General features: G+C 45.0%; 3 protein-coding genes across 5 annotated transcripts; 2 read left to right on the top strand and 1 right to left on the bottom strand.

Annotated features, from left to right (window-relative positions):
* Positions 1-14,454, bottom strand: mfsd11 (major facilitator superfamily domain containing 11). The gene is made up of 14 exons (XM_072442705.1): positions 14,438-14,454; positions 12,857-13,010; positions 12,710-12,765; positions 11,362-11,469; positions 10,471-10,550; positions 10,306-10,402; positions 9,161-9,219; positions 8,800-8,971; positions 5,076-5,116; positions 4,934-4,999; positions 3,877-4,002; positions 3,057-3,231; positions 2,040-2,175; positions 1-1,836 (listed from the first exon to the last, which is right to left on the bottom strand). The coding sequence occupies exons 2-14, from the start codon at positions 12,950-12,952 to the stop codon at positions 1,675-1,677; spliced, it is 1,374 nt and encodes a 457-aa protein (XP_072298806.1). The 5' UTR covers positions 12,953-13,010; positions 14,438-14,454; the 3' UTR covers positions 1-1,674.
* Positions 14,455-15,991: 1,537 nt separating this feature from the next.
* On the top strand, positions 15,992-20,700 carry srsf2b (serine and arginine rich splicing factor 2b). Of its 3 annotated transcripts, XR_011926693.1 has the most exons (5): positions 15,993-16,622; positions 18,562-18,726; positions 18,819-18,995; positions 19,999-20,058; positions 20,602-20,700. XR_011926693.1 is itself a non-coding variant. In XM_072442719.1 (4 exons), exons 1-3 carry the CDS (start codon positions 16,222-16,224, stop codon positions 18,976-18,978), a joined length of 720 nt encoding a protein of 239 aa, XP_072298820.1. In that variant the 5' UTR covers positions 15,992-16,221; the 3' UTR covers positions 18,979-18,995; positions 19,999-20,700. The 3 variants fall into 3 exon arrangements, 2 of the variants coding, with proteins under 2 accessions (XP_072298820.1, XP_072298819.1); XM_072442719.1 differs by having other exon boundaries at positions 15,992-16,622; positions 18,825-18,995; positions 19,999-20,700; XM_072442718.1 differs by having other exon boundaries at positions 19,999-20,700.
* Positions 20,701-22,346: 1,646 nt separating this feature from the next.
* LOC140358056 (eukaryotic translation initiation factor 1b-like) lies at positions 22,347-24,400 on the top strand. Its single transcript, XM_072442704.1, has 4 exons — positions 22,347-22,588; positions 23,521-23,684; positions 23,771-23,872; positions 23,934-24,400. Exons 1-4 carry the CDS (start codon positions 22,558-22,560, stop codon positions 23,976-23,978), a joined length of 342 nt encoding a protein of 113 aa, XP_072298805.1. The 5' UTR covers positions 22,347-22,557; the 3' UTR covers positions 23,979-24,400.
* The last annotated feature ends 829 nt before the right edge of the window (positions 24,401-25,229 follow it).

Here is a 25,229-nt window from a genome sequence, read left to right as displayed (position 1 = left end):
TTCAAGTATAAACTCATATTTATTGAACACATCCCTTTGATCCATACGTTTGCATCAGCTCAGAATCTTCAGATACTCAAAAGTTATTTAAAAGGTGCGCCGTGTAACTTTGGTGCTTTGCCCGGAATGTTCCACGGTGGGTGGCGCCGCTACACCGGGTTACGGGTCAGATCTATGGCTCTGACGCAAGGTGAAAGTGCAGCGAGATCCGTCCCCCTGAGACGCTGCGATTTCAAAAAAGACACAAGTAAATAAAAGCCATCAGGAACCTTAAGAAAAGCTAGCTTGTTTTGTATTACTGTATTATTCAGTTGGACCTGGAGATGGAGGGACGAGGGCAAAGGTCCTTCACGTACCGGAGTCAAAGTGTATTTATGAACATTTACATTTGCCATCGACGAGGAAAAGTTACATAGAGCACCTTTAAAGAGACACTACACAATCATTCAATCATCAATCCCCCAAAGAACCCTCCACTACAGCAAATAACAGGAACTTCCCTTCACAAACGTTCTCCTGTGCAAAATGTGGAGCGCCCGATATCCCATAAATGTGCGGAATATTGTTAAAGCCGAGTAAATATGTTTTCATACCCGTGTAAAAATCTAAACTCTCCAAAGACTAAACCTGGACTAAAGTGTGATTTCGTATTTGATTCCTCGTGATATTGTGATCACACGTGACGTTATTTACATTAAGGCTCGAGTTTGACGGGCTTTTTGTGGCTCGACGTGAAGCGGACCATCGTCACCGCGCGGACTGCCGTTTGTACATTTGGCGACACCTAGTGGAGAAACGGCGCACGGCTCTTCGTACTCGTGAGGACTAAAACGACCTGCTGTGGCGAATGGTGGGTGTGACTGCAGCTGTTTGGGTTAAACGTCTCATGTTCTGCGTCGTTCGGGCCGTTTGAACGTCCTCTGGGCATTTTAACATTCATATTCACGGCCTCAGAAATGAATTGAAAAATAAAGGTTTCGTGAATATTACCAAAAAATGAAATCTGAACTAGTGGTGGGGGAAACTATGGCTCGGCTGACGTTGCTATAGTAACCAGACTTTGGATCAAAGCTTATTTTAGTGATTCAGTGACTGAATTGACTTTTGGAATATGTTTTTCTGACAAATAAGTCCGTAATATATACATTTGAGCCGTTGATAATTGTTAGGAAACTGAGCAGAGTAAAGTCGGAGCTAAAACCATCACTTGTGTTTCTCTTTCAAAGATTAAACCCTGGGAAAGTTAAATTTTGATTTAACTACATTAAATTGAGCACGATTTGATGTAACGGTGAACAGAGTAAAACGATTTTAATTAAGGATGCGCCAAATCGGGTCGCGAAGATGTGAATCCGTGTGCATTGATATAAAAAAAGAGCCTGTAAAGTGTATATTACCCTTCTGCATTTCCTCATTTCTCCACCGCAATCTCCCTCTTCTCATCTCTGATTGGATGTCTCCCTCTAACAGAATATTCATTTTTCCCCCACATTTAAAATGCCAACGCCGTTTTCTAATTTTGTTTTCGTCTTTTGGCTAAACCGGGCTCAGCTTTTCTGTCCACGAGGCCCGTTCAGACCGACAGAGTTCATAAAGTTTTCCGATGAAGCGTGCCGTCCTCGATCAGGTTGAGCGGCGCCCCCTTCAGGACAGGACGAGCCACTACAGACCAGTTCAGATGCTGTCGTAGTCGGTGTCGCCGCGGCTCGACTTGGCCATCGTCTCGACCCCGAAAAACGTGATGGTTCCCAAGAAGCCGGACACAACCAGGATGAGCAGCTGCCAGTGGAGCAGGAAGTAGTTACTGTAGAAGAAGGCTATGGCGGCCATGATGGACTGAAACAGAACCAGGAAGTAAACATGAACTTTGAACTGGAACAAGAACTCAAATCACCAATGTTTATTCACTTCATTGTTGACACAGAGACTAAACAACGTGTCAGATCTCCACTCTTTTCAATTAAAAAAGAGATTAAATATAGCGTCAATAAGTCATTAGTTTGTGATTTAATCATAATAAAATAAAGATAGGCGCACACCTGTATGAACTTGAAGACGGCAAAGGCCGGCGCGCTGTTGTCCTTGAACATGAAGCCGATGATGCTGAGGAGCTGAGTGTTAAAGCAACCGTCGCCAAGACCCAGGAGGAAACTGCACAGCAACGCCACGGCAACGCTGGGATCAAGAGAGAAAACACTCAGATTCAATCACAATGGTCATTCTCCAACTGCGGCGCCCCCTGTGGAGCTGTGTGGTACTGCACCTCTCACCTGGGCTCATGTGTGTCTGGCGCCCCCTGTGGTGCTGTGTGGTACTGCACCTCTCACCTGGGCTCATGTGTGTCTGGCGCCCCCTGTGGAGCTGTGTGGTACTGCACCTCTCACCTGGGCTCATGTGTGTCTGGCGCCCCCTGTGGTGCTGTGTGGTACTGCACCCCTCACCTGGGCTCATGTGTGTCTGGCGCCCCCTGTGGTGCTGTGTGGTACTGCACCTCTCACCTGGGCTCATGTGTGTCTGGCGCCCCCTGTGGTGCTCTGTGGTACTGCACCCCTCACCTGGGCTCATGTGTGTCTGGCGCCCCCTGTGGTGCTGTGTGGTACAGCACCTCTCACCTGGGCTCATGTGTCTGGCGCCCCCTGTGGTGCTGTGTGGTACTGCACCTCTCACCTGGGCTCATGTGTGTGGCGCCCCCTGTGGTGCTGTGTGGTACTGCACCTCTCACCTGGGCTCATGTGTGTCTGGCACCCCCTGTGGTGCTGTGTGGTACTGCACCCCTCACCTGGGCTCATGTGTGTCTGGCGCCCCCTGTGGTGCTGTGTGGTACAGCACCTCTCACCTGGGCTCATGTGTCTGGCACCCCCTGTGGTGCTGTGTGGTACTGCACCTCTCACCTGGGCTCATGTGTGTGGCGCCCCCTGTGGTGCTGTGTGGTACTGCACCTCTCACCTGGGCTCGTGTGTGTGGCGCCCCCTGTGGTGATGTGTGGTACTGCACCTCTCACCTGGGTTCATGTGTGTGGCGCCCCCTGTGGTGCTGTGTGGTACTGCGCCTCTCACCTGGGCTCGATGAAGGCCTGCAGGTCGGTGCCGGCCTCGGTAGCTACCGGAGCGTCTTTGGCAATGTTGAGAAAGATCAGGTAGAATGCCACATAGTGAGTGATCAGACCGAGCAGCACGACTGGGTTCCTCCCAAAACGGTTACACTTGTTCAGCATCCCGAACACGCCTCCCCCTGCAGGACACGCAAGGACACTGCACTTTACTTACGCGTCACAGTGAGAGTAGGAAACAATAACATTTTATTTTAAGATCATTTTATGTATAAAGTACCACTAGATATGCATATTTTACTAGTTTTTTCCCCAATACCAGAAGGTTACACATCTTTCAGACGGTGGGATGAGTTTTATAGCTGTGGTTTTTCCTCTTTTGTAGTTCTTGTTTAGAAATGAAATAATCCTGTTGTGGACCTGGTTTAGATACCTATTAGGGTGAAACAATTTTGATTATTTGAATGTATTTTTTTTTTAAATATTAAAACACTCATGTTCAAGACCTAATGAATCAGTCAAAAGATAAGATAAGATAAGATATTCCTTTATTGTCCCACATGGGGAAATTTCATTGGTGCAACGCAGGTAGATACAGAGGTAGATCCAGAAGAACAAAATGTGTCAAAATAAAAACTAAAACAGACTAAATCAAGGATAATTTAGACTGAAAACAGCACATTTCTGGCTGTTACAGCGATACATTTAAATTGTTGCGATACCAATAATTGCATTTGCCAATATTGCAATATCGACACTTTAGCGATATCTTGCACTCGTGGCCAGGCGGAGGCGCTGTGGGACTGTGGCGTGTGGCGTTTACTGACCGAGGATCTCTCCGGCTCCGATGCAGATCCCGGACAGGCCAATGAGGCTTTTGGAGTCTTTTCCGAAGCGAGTCATGGCGCCAATGCTGGTCCCGTAGACGCCGCTGTAGAACGTCAGCTCCAGGCCTGAAACACAGACGCGCGCACATTTGTGGGCCGGGGGGAAACTACGGTAACGGCGGCGTCTGCATCTACTGCCGAGTGTGGAGCGAGCGACCGGAGTTTACGCACAGACGTCGTTTTGAGTCGAGAAATGTGCCTCGATATCTCAACGAGGTGATAAAATGTGTTTCTTTGCCTGATCTTTTGTCAGTGGAGCTTTTGTCTCAGTAAAATCCACCTAGTTTCAAAAAGGCCAGCGGCAGGGGGAGATAAAGGACACTTCAACTCAAGAGAACAATTACTTCCCTCAACACTTTGACTCAGAAACATGTTATTTAAGGAGAGGAAGGTGATGAATTCAACTGTGTGTGAACTCAAAGTCTCTATCAGTGATGAATGTGCTTTCACAGGGGAACGATTCATTGGCTCTCGAACGGTTTTAAAACTCTGAATGTTGTGATGTCGTCTGCAATAAACTCAAGTAAAAGTGAAAAGCAGTGGAAGTAAAAAAAAGTATTTGGAGAAACAAGTACCGTATTTTCCGGACTATAAGTTGCACCTTTTTTCATAGTTTTGGCCGGGGTGCGACTTATACTTATATCTATACTTCGGAGCAACTTATATGTGATATTATTTGTTATTTTCACACTTGCAACTGCATTTCATACTTCAGTGCAATTATATATGTTTTTTTCTTCACTATTATGCATTTTTTGGCTGGTGCGACTTATACTCCGGAAAATACGGTACTCAAGTAAGAGTAACTTAAACGGTAAATGTTTTGAGGTAATGTATTTGGACTGATACACACATAATCTGGTGTTTTTTTCACAGACACAAACCAATATCAGAAGGAGCTGCTGACCGGGGCAGAAGCACTGACCGGGGCAGAGGCACTGACCGGGGCAGAGGCACTGACCGGGGCAGAGGCACTGACCGGGGCAGAGGCACTGACCTGTGTAGGCGATACACATGCTGAGCAGAAGCATTTCTTTGGTCACAAACAGTTTACAGGACTTCACTGCGAACAAACAAAACAAGACTGAATATACGGTTTGGTTTTTAAATCATGAAGGTTGAATTCTGTTCTAGTTTACCAAAGGCGTCCAGCGCCTGAGCGCCCACTCCGGACTGAGAACTGCAAAAGAGAAAACACACTCCGTTATTATTCAAGGTTTATTTGTACAATCAGTCGGTTTATATTTGCTTTTATTTGAACGTCGCACAAAACAGGACTACACTCCTCTTTTACAGGTTTACTACGGGCGAGTTTGCACTAAATTCAAATTATATATTTAGGGGAAAATTGATCAAAATCGGCCCAAACAGATTGTCAGTTTCTCTGGATTCTAAGCAATCTGTTTAGGCATCAGCATAAATATCAAATAATCATAATAAAATGTACTTTAACAGAGAAGAAACCCGTTAACTCCCTCTACAACCGCCTTTCTAGCAGCATCTTTGAGGTTAATTTTGCCGCACAGTCCCGTGACGTCACCCGTCCCGTTCCCGCGGCGACCGCACAGCAGCGCGCGGCCGAGAAATGCCGAGGAGCGCGGACAAAAGGCGTAACATTTGCAGTGTCGGCCCAAACGGCGTCGTGGGAAAAGCGAGACTCCGGTCGCCCTTTGAGAGACCCGGATCCTCCAGACAAATCCAACAACGGAGAAGGACGTGCGTTTGATCAGAGAGGGTCAATCTGCCCCCGGAAGATCTACGCTTGACCCGCTGAAGGACGGGCAAATAAGAGGACGGGAGCGGCGCGGCGGGTGAGGCAGAGTTTACCGGGTCGCACGCCATCTCAGAGCAGTTTATGTAGTGTACAGTGCAGCAGGACAATACACAACTTACTCGAGTCACAGGGTCGTTTCTCTTCGTTGACGATATAAAAACGATTTGAACATTTGTTTCTCGCGCCTTCAGACATGATTTAGTTTCTGTCCTTTGAAAACTCCACATTATAATGCTTTGTCTTTCACTTGAAATCATAGACCTAGATACTTTAACTTTGATTTGAGTATTACTTTGTCCTTTTGCATTTTGAAGTACCGTATTTTCTGGGGTATAAGTTGCACCGGAGTATAAGTCGCCAAAAATGCATAATAGAGAAGAAAAAAACATATATAAATCGCACTGGAGTATGAAATACGGTTGCAAGAGTGAGAATAACAAATAATATCACATATAAGTCGCTCCGGAGTATAAGTATATAAGTATAAATATAAGTCGCACCCCGGCCAAAACTATGAAAAAAGGTGCGACTTATAGTCCGGAAAATACAGTAACTTTATTCGTGTAATCCATGAACATGAACTGTCCCAATCCAATATGTGAAATAATAATATATTTTTAAAACGTTATGTAAGACCAGTTCAGATTTTGCTTCGTCACATGTTCAGTGTTTATTGTTTATCATTTATTCACGTGGAGCCCCGTTCGCCGGCACCAAACGGACATAATCCTAAGCGTTATTTAACATCATTCTCTTATTTTCAATCTGCAGGTGGTTATGGTGAAAAGGCGGGGCTTGTCACCTCTTGTCACAGTGAAGAGACGATGATATCACAGTGAAGAGGCGGGGCTTATCACAATGAATATTAGTTTTGAACAGGAAGTGAATGGACCGGTTTCTACTATTTGGCCCTTTTAAATCAATATTTCGGTTTACAATGAACAAAATGTAAAAACATTTATCTATTTATGTTATAGTTTAATAAGTGCCTTCCAAAAAAGCATATGTTTGTAATATTTGAGAAACAAGTCATGGACTCCCCAGGAACCTACGCCAGGATCCTGTTTGTGGACTTCAGCTCTGCATTCAACACCATCCTCCCTGCTCTGCTCCAGGACAAGCTCCACCCGCAGGGGGAGCACTGACTTCCTGACTGATCGGAGGCAGTGCTTGCGGCTGGGGAAGAATGTCTCAGACACATGAACCATCAGCACAGGAGCCCCACAGGGCTGTGTACTTTCTCCCCTGCTCTTCTACCTGTGCACAAACTGCTGCACCTCCAGCCATGACTCTGTAAAACTGATCAAGTTTGTGGACGACTCCACCCTCATCGGGCCCATCTCGGACGGGGATGAGTCTGTTTACAGGAGGGAGGTGGACCGGCTGGTGTCCTGGTGCAGCGGTAACAACCTGGAGTTCAACGCCCAGAAAACAGTGGAGATGATCGTGGACTTCAGGAAAGTCACACCCCCCCAGCCCCCCCTCACAGACTCTCCCATCTCCACTGTGGAATCCCTTCGCTTTCTCTGCACCACCATCACCCAGGACCTCAAGTGGGGGCCAATCAGCTCCCTCACCGGGAAGGCCCAGCAGAGGATGTACTTCCTGCGGCAGCTCAGGAAAGCAAAGCTGCCAGCGGAGATGATGGTGCAGTTCTACACGGCCATCATTGAGTCCATCCTCACCTCCTCCATCACCATGTGGTACGCTGGAGCCACTGCCAGGGACAAACAGAGACTACAGCGCATTGTGCCCTCTGCTGAGAAGGTGATCGGCTGTAGACTTCCATCTCTGCAGGACCTGCATGTCTCCAGGAGTCTGGGACGAGCAGGTCGGATCACACGCTTCAGGCTGGAGGCCACTCCCCTCAGGCTGGAGGCTACGGTCCATCCGGACCAGAACCTCCTGTCACAAGAACAGTTTCTTTCCCTCTCATGAACACTGCCTAAGCACTTTGCACTCACTGCACTGTCACTTCTTATTGCACTATATATTTTATTTATGTACATATCATGCCTATTTATAACCTTATTTTAACTTTACTTTTAAATATAAAATATATTTTTTATATATCTTTTTTATATATCTGGAGCTATTCAGTGTTCAATGTTTTATCGTTTATGTTGCACAGGACAGAATCACCATGACAAGTTCCTATGTTTGTGAATGTTGTTTCGGACAAATGACAATAAACATGATTCTGATGAATGAAACAAGCTTCCTTTAACTAATGGTATTTTTAACTCATTTAAACTTGTGTCTTCTTTTTTTTTCTTCTTTTTTTTTACAATGAGGCATGAGAATCCAGCGAATGGAACCACAGCGCCCTCTATCGCTCAGTGACAGTATTCTTAGTGATATTGAGGTTAAGCCGGAAAAACGTGTTTTTCCATGGCGTCCTGAGGTGTGGAACGTTCTAGTGCTACAGAAACATACTTTGAAAATTAAATTGCCATTTCTACAGAACAAACACTGTTTCAGATCAGTGAGTGCTGAAGTTTTAACGCTGATTATAATTGTTATTACTGTATGTTCATAGGCCCAGAGCTTTTTAAGATAATGTAAAAAATACACTGACACAATCACTCTTTAAATTGAATGATGTACTGGATATGGTTTGGGAATTTTATATTTTGAGGACCTCAGGAAGACTGGAACCAGGGGAACTACTAGTGGAAGCTAATGGGGTATAAAATAAATAAATGATAATACATTAAAAAATAAAACAAAAATATGAATAACATTAAATAAAATAAATAAACAAAATAAATAAGTACATTTAAAAATAAAAAGATGAAATGAAATAAAATAAATAAAAATAAATAAAATAAATAAAATAAATAAAATAAATAAAATAAATAAAATAAATAAGAGTATAACTTTAAATGCTTTAAGCCTTTTATAAACCATAAAAAGATGAAGGGTCAAGTTCCTCTCTCTGGCTTCTGTTCACATGACTCTCCTGACAAACCGGTCGAGCAGGGAAAGAAAAATCTCGTAGTCATGTCTGCTACGAGATGAGCTTTCAGTTCCCGCCAGAAAAGGGAAGTGACAGAGACGTGATAGAAGCGTAAGAGGGCGTCCCCGACCTGTAGGAGGCGCTGCTGCTGTCGGACTCGCCCCGCAGCAGAGACTCAGTGACATCGGAGGAGGAGGAGGAAGACGGCGCCTCGGAATCTGGTTTGCGGATCAGGAAAAACAGGAAGCAGCCGACCAGACTGATGACGGTAAGCGAGATGAAGACGGTCTTACGATCTTTATCTGAAACAAAACGCAGAGCGAAACGTGACAGACTTTCCGCCGCGTCAGGAAGCAAAACGTTAAGAAACTGAATGAAAAGGAAGCGGACAGAAGAGCATTTCAGTCTAACTTTGCCTTTCTGAATGCGGCGGGGGCGAGGCTCTTTTTGGACAGGAAGTGTTCATTCAGTGCAGGAGAAACGTCACTTACCCGTGATGTGGTCGTGTCCTCGCCAAGCGCAGTAAATGTACAAGTTCCCGAAGAATAAACTGAACACAAGAGATCAAACGTTCACATGAAACAGACACAATCACGAAAGGCAGGTGGTAAAGTCGAGGGAACTACATAGACCATGATGCTTTGCTCCAACAGTTTGCCATTGTTAAACGAGTGTTTACAAAGGGAAACCGGGTGAATCTGAGAGAGAAACGTGAGTCTGAACGTGATGGAAATGTGGATAAGTCAAAGTCGGGAAATGTAAATGGGAATTATCTGAAATATATGGGATTTAAAAAGATAATGGGATTAAAAATGCTTAACGAATTAACACTGCTCAGGTTTGTTTTCTAAAAGTGATGTTTCATAAGCCTTTTGATGTTTTTAATTTGTTTTAATTCTGCAAATTTCTGACAAAGTGCACAGAAGATTTACCAGGTATTTTCTGGCCCTTTACAACTCTAAATGTGACAAATAAATAATAAAATCATCTTTTTTCTTGAATCAAATGGGCAATAAAGGAATATCTTATCTTAATAGTTTGTGCTGATGTTTTAGAATTCGATGATGTCACAATCTCAGACGGGAGATGTACAGTTTTTGAAAGAAATCACCAAAATATATAAATCCACGTGTTTGTCCTTCTCATTAATAGTTTGGTTTTGGCTTCACAAACGTATTTATCTCACGTCTTTGAATTGAATATTTGTGTCTGATCCTAAAATATAAAACCCGGACAGTTGGAAATGAGGCTCCTTAAAACTGTCGGCAGTAGGCTAACGTTTATTAGCATAGCAACCAGCATTAGCCTTAGCTGATAACAACCTGAAACAGTGATCTCTGTAAGTCCACTGGTCACACACTTCTGGACACACGAGGTCTTTTAGGACGCGACAGAAGAGAAAAAATCCTTTTGTTGGCAGTGCCCCCAGTGAACATGCAGCTTTCATCCTCAAGATGGCAGTGGAGCGTGTGACGTCGCTTCAGACACATGAATATGGATTTGAAGAGGTTGTGATGTGATGCTAGCCCAGTGCTTTAGTCCTCCACAAACATATTCAGATGTACGTTGCTTCTAGACATGTTTAAAATGTGAAATGTGGCCTGAAACTGCATTTATAGTCGGGCGTGGTTCTCACCTAAACTGCAGCAGGGCCCAGAAGATGCCGCTGTTCCTCCCGATGGTCGTCTCGCTCGAGTTTGTGGCCAGAACGTTCCCCTGAGCCGTCCACAAAACTGTCGAAAAACAAATGTCACGTTAACAAAAGCGCGGGGGGTTTGTGAACGTGTGGCGCGTTTGAGACCTGCTGCTCCGATGCCGACCAGCACCGACGCCGTGTAGAAGCTCCACGTGAACGGGTGGATGAACATGGCGATGTAGGCGCTGGGGGAAGAGGGGCGGAGAGGAAGAAGCGGGTCAACAACGGGTCAGGTTCGAGTGGGACATTATGTCATTAGACGGGAGGAAGTGACATCAGAGCCGCTTTAAACACATCTTTTTCACGGATTCAGCACAATTCTTTCAGGGTTTCAGTTTATCTACGGATATAGTACATGTTATTATACTTTTTGTGTAGCAATTTTAAGTCTAGATTTATTTATTTTTCAGTTTTTTTCTGCTTTTATTCCTTTTTTTATTTTATTTAATCTTTTATAACAGAAAAGTAATACAAACTGTCACATTTGCATTTCGATCGGATATTATTTACTAGTCTCCAGTTGCCTCGGTAACAGAATATTGACGATTCTGAGAACACGTCTGAACAAGAATAACACAAGACTTTACACCTAAAAATAAATAAACGCTTAAAAACTAAAAAACATTTAATTGGGACAAACTTGAACCTTTCGTGAATAGTTATAGAATAAAAAAATTAATCTTGATCTCAGTCAGAACTACTATGAAACCACATGTTAAAATTACGAAATTCTAATATTCAAAAAATATTAATAATTATAATAACAACAACAACAACAACAACTGGGACAAACGTGACAAACCTGCTTCTTTTAAACTTCACTGAAAATATATCTTTTTGCACTGGCTTTAAATCACGTTGAGCTTTAATTTGTGTCATTTTTCTGTAGTTATTTGTCAAGTAAAATCCAGTGTTAAATGTGTTTAAAGCCGCTCTGACGTCGCTTACACGCATCTGAGGCGAGTCCCAGTTCAAAGGGACGTCGCCCGCGCTCACCTGTAGAGCAGTCCGCTGAAGAACATGGAGAGCTGGGGCCCGATCACCGCCACCACCGACGGAGCGATGAGGTTGGAGGCCGAGAAGACGCCGTAAATGATTGCCATGCTGCACAAAAAACACAAACCGGCGTTCTGCGAAGACCTTGAGCTTTGTGACGGCGTTCCGTTTCATGTGAACGGGGCCCGGGAATGACGAGGGCGTGCGGACCGTGAACCAGGACGAGCGTCGGCAGGTTAACGGGCAGATTGTGACAGAATTGTAGCCGTTCGATCGAGACTAATCGACGTTTAAAGGACACATTCTGCGTTATTTGTACAGTTTGAGTGCCAGTTTAGAGTTTAAAGTTGCTCTTGTTCCTTTGCTTTGGCGTCTCTCGTTTTACAATTTAGATTAACGTTTGTACTGAAAACCGCGCACGACTTTATGAGGATTTGTGTTAGCGCTCCATCTACTGGCAGCAGAGGGAATTGCCACGTGGGAAGCGAGGAAAAGCTAGCTTGACACGACGTGCTAACCAAACATTATAGAGATGTGGAAAAAAATCTGACATGACGATGTAATGTTAGAGTTAAAGTACAAATAAACTACTGCAGGAGAACATAAAATAATCCTATATTTAAAGACATCAATGTGAAAAAAGTGTTAAAAGTTGTTTGTTTTTTCATTTGCCGTGATTTCAGTTGGAAATAATGCTTGTTGTGAGTAAAAAGGCCCAAAATGTCAAATATTTGAGACATCTAAAGCTGAAAAATGGACAGGTGTAAATGTCTTATTTCATTTTGCTGACATTATTACACACAAAAACATTCACAGAGGCAAATTTGGATTTCTTATTTTGTTTTTTGAAGTAAATCTAGATCCGACTCAAAATTGGCAGAAAAATTCAAATTCTGCCAAAAAAAAAATTCAACTTAAAACTTGAATTAATCAGACACAGAGTTAAATATCAACCAATCCTTCAGTACGATCTGTCCGACTCAGAGCCGCTTTAAGGCCTGATCTTTACGTCGCCGTGGGAGACATTCGGACTAAACGACGTCCCAGAGAAATCGAAGGACTCGAGCCGATTCGGTGGAAGAATAAAACCGATCAAGAGCCGAGTAGACACTTTTGTCGCTTCCACGTGAAAAGCCTAAAGGTGGAACTGACCAAAACGTCTCAAAATGGGAGCGTCTTGTCGTCCTGAACGCCGTAAAAGAGCGACTCTGCGACATTACCGTCGTGACATAGAGGGATGAGATAAAAAGCACTCGGACTCCCAACTTCTCGTCACGGAAACCAAAGGAGGTCACGAAGGCTCCGATTGGTTAAAAGCGTCTGTCCCCGCCCGTTGCTTCCTGGTTACCTTGTGTATCCGGTTCCGTGGAAATCCGTGCCGTTGAAGCTGATCAGGACCGTTTGCTGCGGCGGGACGAAGACGAAGGAGAGACAACGGTCAGATTTTTAAACAAGTGTGTCGGACGCACGTTTGCAACGCGTTCGTGGGCGGTACCTCGATGTTGCCGCACGTCTGGAACGCGGTGAACATGAACATGAAGGCGAGCCCCAGCACCACGATGTTGAGCAGCTTCTTCCCCTCCAGATTCATGTTGGCGTTGGCGGTAGGACTTGGTCGAGAGGAAGTGGCGCTAAAAATACTCGGGAGTCTGTGAGGGAAAAAACACAAACAGAACCGAGGAGAAGTCAGAAGCGCACAAGGACGACTCTTTCCCCCAACGGGAACGTCGAGCGATTGTACGTTTCGACCCCAACGAGGGATAACCGACGTGGCGAACTAAAACGCGCATCACTGTCGGGGAAAGGTTGTTCACGCGTCAGCGGCAAACCATTTTTATCTAGCGCCGGAGATATATCCGCGGATTATCGGATTTACAAACGATCACGACTTTTACGGGACATTAACCGACTGCGAATGCGTTTCTGCGAATTTGTTTTTTTTTTTGTGGGGAAAGACTTAACCGCCGTCGTGTTTAACCTTGTCTGCTTCTAAATATGTTTTGTTGTGTTTGCGGCTTCGTTTTATGCCGGTCGTCATTCTTGCCGTTTCGTCCCGGTCACGCGTTCTAGGAACTCGGTCGCGGTGTTCCTCTTCCTTTTGTGGTGACGTTCCGATTACGATGCTAGATTTGGAATTGATGAGTGAACGACCAGAATAGCTCGTTTAAAGTCTTTGCACAGCGCAACGCAAGACCCTTTAATGGAATATAAAGTAACTGGGGAAACTTGAATTCACCTCAGAATCTCACAAATCCGGGGAGTTTTAGCGTCAGACACACGTGAGCGTCCTCCAGGGGGCGCTGTCACGTGTGAGTGACGTCAGAACCGCTCCAAACACATTTAACAGGATTTTACTGCATTTACTGGACATTTAACAGCACGTTATGACACGCACTTTGCCTTTTTGATGATTAAATTACGTTTTTGGACAAATATTTGTAGAAATATCGAGCCCACAATAGTTTTTTCATTTCATCTACAACAGCGGTGTCCAAATTACTATCCAAAGTCCTAGGTTTTACTGGAAAACTGGACAGACGCTCTGGCCATAACCGCAATAACAAACATTTGATTATCATACGGACCTTAATGAATAAAGACGTGTAAAAAGTGTGCCGACTCATCAAAACTACGTCCAGTGCAAAGTTTTGAACGTCATGGTTACGTCTGTGGGCCCCCACGTGCCTCATTATGATAATAAAAGGATGGACACAGGTATGAGACTACACACAAATTATACCTTTTGTGACGCTCAAACGCAAATGCTTTGAACAGTAAATAGATATGGAACCATTTGCCTTTAGATCCGATTTCAGTTATTGACCGAAAATGTTATGATATTTCACGTTTTGCCTCAGATGACAAAGCAATTTTTAAGCTCTACGTGGTTTTCTCTGTAAAAATAAAGGTTACGCGCAACTTTTTGTGTTCCGTTTACACTTTGTGATCGTGGTTTGGCTCGTAAACAAGTGTTCTTCTGCTTTATTGGAGATATTTGATGTTCTGGAGGATGTGACATTATAATTGGTCGACGAGCAAAACTTGTACCTGATGATTAGAAATGACAACAACTCACCCGCGGCGTCCAAGCGTCAGCAAATGCTCTCACTGTGTTGTTTGTACCGCCATATTTCACCGGCTCTTTACGCTCGTTTCACGCTCGAATCCCACACGAATATCACTCCGAATGTGCGGCCCGTCGTCACGTTAAATCGCTGGGAATGTGGAAGAACGTCTCGGCTGGAATCGGGGAAAAAGCGTCCGGTCATGTGAAGCGCTCAGCTGACTGCACACGTTAGCCGTTAGCCGCTAGCATCAAGTGTAGGTGTATAAACAACTGGATCACGGTGCAGCAACGACACGACACTCATCCGGGTGAGTGACCTTCAGAGGCACGCTTCCGGTATTGACATTTTTCCCCTTTCTTATTATTTTTTACTTATTTTTTTACTTTATTGATTATTGAAAGAGTAGTCTACGCTGCACAATAATTTGCCTATTTTTTAGAGGTGTATTAATTTCTAATGTAGGGGAAATCACGCTTATCTCCTCATTTGTCTGATTATACTGACTCAAGAACACAACAACAGTATTTGTGTTTTTTTTTACTTTGGGCAGTTCAAATTAAACTGACTTGAAATGACGTACACACAAGTAAACTCACACACACAGAGACAGTACAGTGGTGGAAAGCAGTACTGTTACATGCCTAAGAATGTACTCCAAGAAGAAATCAGTTTAAGCCAAGATCCACACATTGTCTGAGCTCTGGACGCTCACAGCAGGCGATGCGGTTGTGTGATGCTAATGTGATTGTGGGTTTAGAAAGGAGCAACCACAGCAGCTTAGTTTGATTTATGATATCGGTTTTGGCAAGAATAATGTGACACTCAATTACAAGTACAAGTATCTACAACGACAAAAAAGTACAATTACCCCAAGATTCTCCTCAGCCTATGCAGTGTTGGGAAGAATACTTTGAAATGGTTACTGAATACTGCAATAAAAATGTATTTTGCAGTGGGTTCCGTCAGAAAACTGCATTCTGAACTCTTACTTTCACATTTAATTGCATAATATTTCTGTATAAAAATGAGTCCTAGAAATAAAACAGCGTTGTGTTTGTTTTACTGTGTTCTGCATTTATTTATCATTGATCACGGAAGGACAAATCGCACACTCGTCACACACTGCGGTCTGAACCCACAATCGCACAGTGAATCAGAAACAATGCACTGTGTATTGTTTCTTTGATTTCAGGAAAATAACTGAGAAATGCCGGGCCAATAACATTTAATACGGATGGGGGCAACTAAATGAATGTTGTTTAAATGCAGATTTTTGTTGTAAAATAGCGAGCAGTCTAGTTCCTAAATAAAATGATCGCGTTTGACATTTGTGAGTTAACCGTTAAGATATTTCATGGCAAAGTACAATCGTAAATAGTCTAGAATTTGAAAATATCTAAAAATAAAAATAAACTAGACTCGACTTGAACAATTATTTATCTGCGCTGCCCCCATCAGTACTGAGCGTCATTGGCCTGTAGAGTGCTGTGACGTGATGTGGCCTTGCGCCTCCCCCGCAGCAGGTGGCGCTGTGTCTCTTTACACAAGCGACAGAAACAGCGGGAGCACGAGCACAGTGCGCGAGGAGGTGCACGCTCGTGTTTGTCTGCTGCGGTTTCACATTCACGCGTTCATTTAAAAACTCTCCGGAGCCGCCACGCCACCGGATCCCACCGTAAACCGCGCGTTCACTCTGGTTTCGCTCCGGTTTAGCCCCGGCGCGCGCGCGCGTGTGTGTGTGTTTTTGTGTTTCGAGTTCGCAGAGTTTGAGGCCCTCGCGCTCCCCGCCGCCATGAGTTACGGCAGGCCTCCCCCCGACGTGGACGGCATGACTTCCCTCAAAGTGGACAACCTCACGTACCGCACGTCCCCGGAGACGCTGCGCCGCGTCTTCGAGAAGTACGGCCGCGTGGGGGACGTGTACATCCCGCGGGACCGCTACACGAAGGAGAGCCGCGGCTTCGCCTTCGTGCGCTTCCACGACAAACGCGACGCGGAGGACGCGATGGACGCGATGGACGGCGCGCTGCTGGACGGACGCGAGCTCCGCGTGCAGATGGCCCGCTACGGCAGACCCCCGGACGCGTACTATGGGGGCAGCGGCGGCGGCGGAGGAGGCGGCGGCGGGAGGAGGGGAGGCGCGCCGCGGAGGTCCGGAGGAGGCGGCGGCGGCTACGGGCGGCGGAGCAGGAGGTGAGCGCGAGATACGGTTTAACGGAGAGCGCGTTCTTCTGACGCGTTGAACTGTAACTTCAGCAAATATAGTTATTTACATTTCATTTTAATCCGGAATATTGATCTCTAACGGCTAATCGCTGACTTCCGGTTCTAATGTGCGTAGTTTGTAAGCCCCGCCTCTTCATTGTGATAAGCCCCGCCTCTTCATTGTTGCGCGAGCCGCAGATTTTCACTTAAACGTGTTTATAATTTTGACATTTCACAGTCCCACGTGCGTCCGAGTACAGTGGGTGGAGATGGGGGGGTAGGTGAGAACAGGACTTCAACATGAAAACAACTTTTAAGTCTAGACTTAAAACACAAGTGATTATGATTATATTTAAGATTTTACCAAACATTTAGCATTTTTTCTTCAATTTTGGCCAGCAAATATGACAGATGGATAATCCTGCAACTGTTACTTAGCAACCGGATTGTAAACAAAGGCCAAAATGATTTTACAAATAAGCACACCTCACATTTTTTTTACGGTTTAGCGTAAAACACACACTTTGAAGACGTAGGTAGGTGGCGGGAAATTGCCAACCTCCATTAAACGTAACCACAGCAACGGTTCTACTTCCTGTCATGTTCAACTTTTATTTGTCAGATTTTCTTCATTAACTGCGACTTTGATCATTATTTACCTCGGGGACAAACTCTCCAAATGACTTCATACTTAGAAAAACACGTGGACTTTAAGTAAACATTACTCTAACATGCGCCCGTTGGAACCTTATGAGTTCTTAGTACTGTTTATGTTCCAGGAAGTGGTTTTATTTATATAGTAATAATAAAAGTATAAATACCTCTCGACCATCACCCCCTCTACCCTGGTACGCAATCTCGGTGTCATCATGGACCCCACCCTCTCCTTCACTCCCCATGTCAGCCACATCGTCAAGACCTCATACTTCCACCTCCGCCGCATCGCCAAAATCCGACACTGCCTCACCCTCCCCGCTGCTGAATCCCTCATCCATGGCTTCATCTCCTCCCGCCTCGACTACTGCAACTCCCTCTTCACTGGCATCTCCTCCCATTCCCTCCATAGACTCCAAATGGTCCAAAACTCCGCTGCCCGCCTCCTCACCCACACCCGGTCCCGTGATCACATCACTCCCGTTCTCCGCTCTCTCCACTGGCTCCCCATCAAGCAGCGCATAAACTTTAAAATACTCCTCCTCACCTTCAAAGCTCTTCACCACCTTGCCCCCCCCTACCTGTCTGACCTCCTCATCCCCCACCGCCCCACCCGAGCTCTCCGATCCTCCTCCTCTCTCAACCTGACTGCACCAACATCCCGACTCAAAACTTTTGGCGACAGAGCATTCTCCCGAACAGCACCCCGACTCTGGAACTCCCTCCCCCAACCTGTCCGCCACTCTCCCTCACTCACAACATTCAAATCCCGCCTAAAAACATACCTCTTCACCCAAGCCTATGACCTCCCCTACCCCTAGCCTCCTCTACCCCATTGCCTACTCTTCTACCCCCTGTTACATCCCCATCTTTTTCTCTCTACTTCTTCTGTCTTGTTCATTTTATCTGTATATTAATGTGTTCTGTACGTGTTGTCCCCCCTGTCTGTAAATACCCCCCCTTTTTTATTATGTTCAGCGTCTTTGGGTCACTGAAAAGCGCTATATAAATAAAAGTTATTATTATTATTATTATTATTATTATTATTATTATAATAATAATTGAGTTTCCAGTATTCGAAGGCAAAGGACTCTTGTTCACCTAATCCCACTTCGTTAAATATGTAAATGTTCTACACGACACAGATGCTAATGCTAAAGCCAGCTCTGCCCACTTTCAGCCGCTGTCGCCGTGGGAACATGAGCCGGAGGGTACGGAGCGGTTCCTTTGGCTCAAAGTGGGAACCGTCCTGAACTGTTTGTGTTTTTCGCAGCTCGTCTCGCAGTCCCAGACACCGGCGCCGCAGCAGGTCCAGGTCTCGCTCCAGGTCCCGCTCCAGGTCCCGCTCCAGGTCTTACTCCCGCTCCCGGTCTCGATCGCCCCGGAACAAGACCAAGTCCAAGCCCACGTCTCGGTCCAGGAGCCGCTCCAGATCCAGGTCCTAAATCTGAGCCTTTTCTCATCTGACAGTGGAAAGTGGAAGTGCTGGACCTGTTTTTCTAATTCTCTTCCATTCGTGCCTCTTCTCAGATCCAGGTCCAAGTCTCGGTCCAAATCCCGGTCCAAGTCTAAGTCCAGATCCAAGTCCCGGTCCAGAAGCCGCACACCTTCGTCCAAGCGTGGATCCAGATCAAAGTCCAAGAGTCCGGAAAAGTCCACGGCTGAGAACGGAGCCACAGAGTCGCCCTAGACGCCACGGGAGGGACAGTGAGTGGACGGACCATAACCCGAGGGTGTGGTCTTCTAGATGGTGTCAAAATATAATGTACAAGAGGAACGGCAGGAATAAAGCCACGTTTCCTGCTTTGTCGAGAGCCAAAATCTGATATTTCCAGGTCATTATCAGTGTTCTCGCTGGGGGCTTTTGGCATGGCAGCCTTCCATGCTACTGCGGGCCCCCGCCATGCTGAAAAGATACCGCCAGGTATTAAGATAACCGTGTGCGCGCCACTGGCATTTTAGGATTTTCGGGAGGAGCGGCGGGGTCGCCGTGGTGGTGTTCACTCGCGCCGCCTGCTGCACTCGCTCGGTACCCAAAAGTACGGAAAGCCAATATGATCACACTCTGCCACTTAGGAGCGTCATCTGGCGTAAGTTAAGGCGCACTGCGTTAAAAGCGTTGGAAAATACAGACGCCGCTCCTAAGTGACGGAGTGTGATCATATTGGTTTTCCATATCGAGCGCAGTGGGCGGCTTCGGCGCGAGCAGACATTTTTAAAGTATTTTTAGCTAGCGCCGCCTACGGCGGTGTCCCACCACCATACTCAAACCTCAGCCCAACGAAAACACTGATAATGCGTCTGACATGATCCAAAGCCAAAGCATGACATAAAGAGAGGTTCAAATGCGGCGTAGAGGCTTTGAGAGAAGTCAAAGAAATGAGGCAAAACTGTTCCTGTGCACGCTAGCTTTAGCCACGCCCCTCACACACACACATTTAGAATTACTGAACGTGTTTTTGTGAATCGCCCTGCTCGGGTAAAAGATTTAGAAAATATATTTGACAAAGTGTGATCGCTTTTATGGTTTAAACGAGCTTCTGTAGCGCGCTGAACACAACCGTAACGCGCTGTGGTTCTTTATTTAGTTTTGTCTGTTTTACCTGAGCCTTTATAACCCTGACTGCGGTAATAAAGATGTCAAAACTCTCTTTGATTCACTGGGGATTTAAAAAACCTTCATGTTCTGATTCTGGTCCTCTCGTTTCAGAGGGAGAAGAAGACGTCCAGGCTGAAGCCGCTCGAGCCACAGCGCCCCCGTGTGTCTAAGGTTATTATGGTCTTCCACCCTCGGTTTGCTCCATCACTGTTAAAGGCATGTCTTCTGCTATGGTTTTATTTTGATAACGTGACGCCTGTTCCCCCGCCCCACCCCGTGTTATAGACGCTCAACAAAACTACTTTTTATGACTGTATCCCGATGGTCACCATTTTAAAACGATCACAGGAACGTTTGGATCTGAATGTAGAGAAATATGATTGGATATGAATTAAATTTAAAATGCCAATGTTTTTTCCCCACAAACCAGCCATTTTGTCACATGTTTCTGTCATTTCATTTTATTTAGAATCTTTATTTTTTTTATGGGATGATATGTATTTACATATTATAAAGTGTGTTCTAATAAAGACCCAAAGCCTAAGGACTCTGTTTTCAGTTTTAAATTCATGCTCTTTTTTTCTTTTAAACATATTTTGGTTTATTACATCTAAACTGTAACTGTTGAAATGTAATACTAGCGACACCGTGTAAGTAGGGCCTTTGTTTTGATGCCCCGGGCTCTAATCGTGCTTGTGTTTCTTTGTGCACTAGGCGCAGTTTGTAGCAGTTTGTTGCTGGTTAGCTGTGTGCCATGTGCTGCTGTGACTGCCTCCGGCTCGGGCCGAAACTTTCACTTTTGTACAATAAAAACTGGTCTGGTGTTGTAGGTAGATGAGGCACTCTTGAATAAACATGCCAATTTGTCTAACAAGCTCCGCGTTTTTCTTTCTGAAAGACAAAATCAAGGGAAATGTGACTAAAATGGCCAGATAATAAGGTTCTTTACGTTTTGGTATGTTTTTATTTGGGCTGAATATTGAAAAAAAATAGTTCATTTTGCCTCTGAAGTTGTCACAATTATTATTTTTTGGGTTATTATATTGTGACTTGAGTAATCGTGTTGCTTGTAATGGCGGTTGGCAGCAGAAAAGGTGCATTTACTGCCACGTACTGGAGTTTTATGTCTTCAAAGTGTGTTTTACGGTATACTGTAAAGAAAGAGCTGAAGAATCATGATTATTAACCTAATCATCTTGACACTTATAACCTTAAAGCTTGAACAAAGACTGAATTCATAATGAACATGTAGTTTGTTGATTTTGTTCTAGGCCTAGTGACTAAGGTTTTGCGTTTGAATATTAAAGAGTCACGAAGACTCAATCATTCTTAAACAATTTCTTTGACTATGAATTAAGTCTTAAGTCATGCTTTTTTGAAGCAGGAATAAGTAATTAGTATAAAGTGTTGCTGACTTTGAGTTTATTTTTTTATAATGAAAAATGTGCTCAAAAAGAGACTTGTAGTGTAGTATTCTAAAGCATAGTGATATTTTTGCACTTTAGTTGTTAATTTCATGTTGTATATGATAGTGCAGGTAAAATAACCGGGCTAGAGCGGGAACACGTAAAAATGAACATTTAATGAGTCAACGTATCGATCAGAACAGATTTTTCTCTGTTCAAGACCTGAGCATTTTACGGTTTGTGCAATGCTCCCGGACATTTGAGCAGTTTCCCAAAATAAAGTCTGAATAATGTTGAGACAAGGCAAAAAAAACTATCAAGCTATCTATCATACTGTATTTGCCGGACTATAAGTGGCACCTTCTTTCATAGTTTTGGCCGGGGTGCGACTTATATTTATACTTATATACTCATACCCCGGAGCGACTTGTATGATATTATTTGTTATTTTCACACTTGCAACTGCATTTCATACTCCAGTGTGACTTATATATGTTGTTTTCTTCTCTATTATGCATTTTTGGCTGGTGCGACTTATAGTCCCGAAATTACGGTATGTTCGGTTGATTATTAATATGTGTTTAAGCTGCATGTTATTTTGTATATTTTTTTGTTATTTTCGGCGTAAAAGACACAATTCAATGACAAGCATAAATACAATATAAAAAGGTATTTATCTATTTAGAACAACAAAATGCACCTTTTTTCCATATGTATTTTTAAGGTAATAATGATCCAGATTTTTCCATAATTTGGAACTACTCAATTACTCAGACTATAAAACTGTCTTGTTTACCATTCAAAGCATCAGTTTAACCTCATAATAAGCCTCAAATCATCTTTAAACAGCCATATTACACATAAAACATGGCGCGTGACTGAACGTACCGACGAAAGTGACCATTGTTTATTGTTTACCTCGTTCAAATCACGGTAATTTTCCGGTTTCGAAAATTACGTCATTCTCCCGGAAAGCGGGCGTGGCCTCCGGCGACGTTCCCCCTCCCCCCCTCGTGCGCGCGCCCGTGCGTCAGTTTGCGATGACGTCGGTGGGCGGGGTATAAATGTTGTTTTCGACGCAGCGGTGGATCCAAGAGGACGTGAAGAGCGGGAGGCCATTTTGAGAGCGCCGCGCACCGGAGAACGTCCCCCGCACCAGACCCCCCGAGCCACGAGCACCCGACACAACCGAACACTGTCGTCAGCAACCGACGAAACACCGGACAACCAAGTTATTATCCGAGAGGAAATCGACTCTTATCGTATGTCCACTATCCAGAACCTCAAAACTTTTGGTGAGTCTCCGCCGCCGCACGGGCACATCCGCGGTGGGGGAGGGGGAGCCGGGCTAGCCGCGTTAGCTTAGCGTTTTGTTGGGTTTCCGTCACTTTTTTTTTTACTTTTTGTAAAAAAACTTTTTATAACCGTATTTTGGGACGCGTGTCGTGATCGCGCGACGGTACGACTCGGGGATCGTGTTTTCTCGGGGATCGCGCTCCCCTCCGGTTCAGATCGCGGTTTGTTGCCGTGTCTTCGCCGAGCGCAGGCCTTGTTCCGAGGCCTCCGGGGCCCTGAGGCCTGAGGGCGGCTGTTTGTCACCTCTAGACCGACAAAAACTCCCCCACGTCACGCACGAACATCCCCCTGGCCACGACGAGCCGCTTCTTCAGTGTCGTGTCCCTCTTTGGTCCGGGCGTCGGCGCCGTTGAAACCGCCCCGGACTCATGTTGACGTCCCGCCGCCGCTAAAGCGCTTTAGCCCCGCAGCGCCTGAAACGTGAGCCGCGTCCGCCACATCCGAGCGCGGAGCCGCACCGGAGAGCCACTGGAGGAGCACCGGAAAGCCGCCGGGACATGTCACGGCCCGATGAGCTCTGCCGATGTTCAAAGGCCGAAATCCTAGCTTCGAGGACGTCAAGAAAGTAGGGCCGTCGTTATGGCGATTAACAGTTTAAGACTCGATACGGGTTAACGGTGGATGGGTTTTAAATACGCGCGGATTTTATTAGAGGCAATAATGACCCGAGTTAATGTTATGTCCAGACAAAGCCCCGCGTGACATGTGGAGTTTTAAAACCCATTTATAGTTGTTTTCTGATGTTCTTGGGTCAAAGTTTAACCTTTTCTGATCACGTGCTTGTCACACGAGCAGCTATACACCCTCCGGACCACCCGCAGCACACTCCAGACCACCACAGTATGATAACGTGTGACCCCCTTTCTTTCAGACCCCTTTGATGATGCAACTAAGGGTGATGACAGCCTCCCGGCCGGCACTGAAGACTGCATCCACATAAGAATCCAGCAACGAAACGGCAGGAAGACCCTGACCACGGTGCAGGGCATCTCCGAGCACTATGACAAGAAGATGATAATGAAGCATTTCAAAAAGGTACAGACCCGCCCGAGCACTTCACCAACCCTGCCGCCACGCCGCGAGCCCGCCCTGACCGCCTCCGACCTCCCCTTCTCTTGCAGATTTTTGCTTGTAACGGGACTGTGATCGAGCACCCAGAGTATGGCGAGGTGATCCAGCTGCAGGGTGACCAGCGCCGGCATATCTCCCAGTTTCTCTTAGATGTAAGACATGCACGTTGTTTGCCGCCGCCGTATTGTTTACTCACTGTTTTGTGTTTTGCAGTCGGGCCTGGCAAAGAAGGAGCAGGTCAAAATCCACGGCTTTTAAGAGCTGCCCCCGCCCCGCCCCGCCCCTATATTTCTGTCCCGAAGGCCGTTCTAAGCCCCTCCCCTTCCCCCCTCCACCTCTTCATCTCATGTGTTCTTCTCCCGCCCATCCCCCGTTTCCTAACCTTCCTTCGCCCCCTTTTTATCATCCGCTCCTTCTCCTAGCACGGAAATTACCTCCTCCAAACATGAGACTCTGTGACACCTCAACCCCCCTCTGCCACCGGGGGGCGCACTCACTAGAAGAAATCAGGGACGACCGATGATGATGCCCCTTCTGCACGCTTCCTTTTTAACCCTCGTTCCCTGAGTTTATTTTCTTTTTTTTAAGTTTCTTTTAAGGTCCCGTGCCACGAACCGGCACCATTTCGTGTAACTTTTGTTTTGTATTTGAAGGTGGTTCAATAAAAGCGATGGGTCTCAGTTTGTTTGAGTTTGATGGAAACAAAGGGTCCAAACGTACAGCAACAAATTAAGTACAAGTATATGAAAGTGCAGTAACACGTGTATTTGGGCTTTGGTTCCTTCTTGCAGCATCTCAGTTGAGTGAAGTAATAAAGTGCATATTCAGTTTGCCACATGTCCTTCCTCAGTCTCATTCCTCCATGTCCTGTCTTTTAAAAATGCATATTCAGAAAACTAATAACTGCTTTTAATGTTATGAATATTAAGAAAACAAAACTTTTGCCCATGTTACAATCTTACAAAAACATTTCAATGAAGTAAATGCACTAGTATTTGTTACGAAGTACTTAATGATTCAAACCATGAATTCTGCCGTTGGAACCTTAATGTTACTGATTATTTCTGACTTGTAGATTATGATCAGGTCAAAATATCCATTTAAATATAGGACATCTGATTTGTTTACGTCTCTTTTGCAGCAGTTTTAGAACTAATGCCAATATATTTAGCTTCATTAGTGAGTTTTGTTCTGGTTCATTGATTATGAGCAGTAACTTGTACTTGTAACTAATGTCACGCTCAAACTTGCTCCACAGGGTCGGTCACATCAAACAAAACCAGTGGTATTTTCGGTGATTAGTGCATTTTACAGAGCAGAAGTGAAAAGCTTTTGACACTATAAATGTATATATTTAATTATATATATTGTAGAACCCGTAATGTTAAAACATCTTGTTAAATGTAATATGTTTTAACATTAGAGTTGCTACAATATATATTTAGGTATGTATATTTTTGTCAATACCATGTTCTATGTCCAAATTCTTGTGAAACTTGATAGATTTGA

The sequence above is a fragment of the Eucyclogobius newberryi genome, unplaced genomic scaffold (genome assembly GCF_026437365.1).
Source record: "Eucyclogobius newberryi isolate DKJ021-1_F unplaced genomic scaffold, fEucNew1.0.hap1 SCAF_13, whole genome shotgun sequence".
NCBI classification, from domain to species: domain Eukaryota; kingdom Metazoa; phylum Chordata; class Actinopteri; order Gobiiformes; family Gobiidae; genus Eucyclogobius; species Eucyclogobius newberryi.
This window is presented reverse-complemented; position numbering and strand designations above follow the sequence as displayed.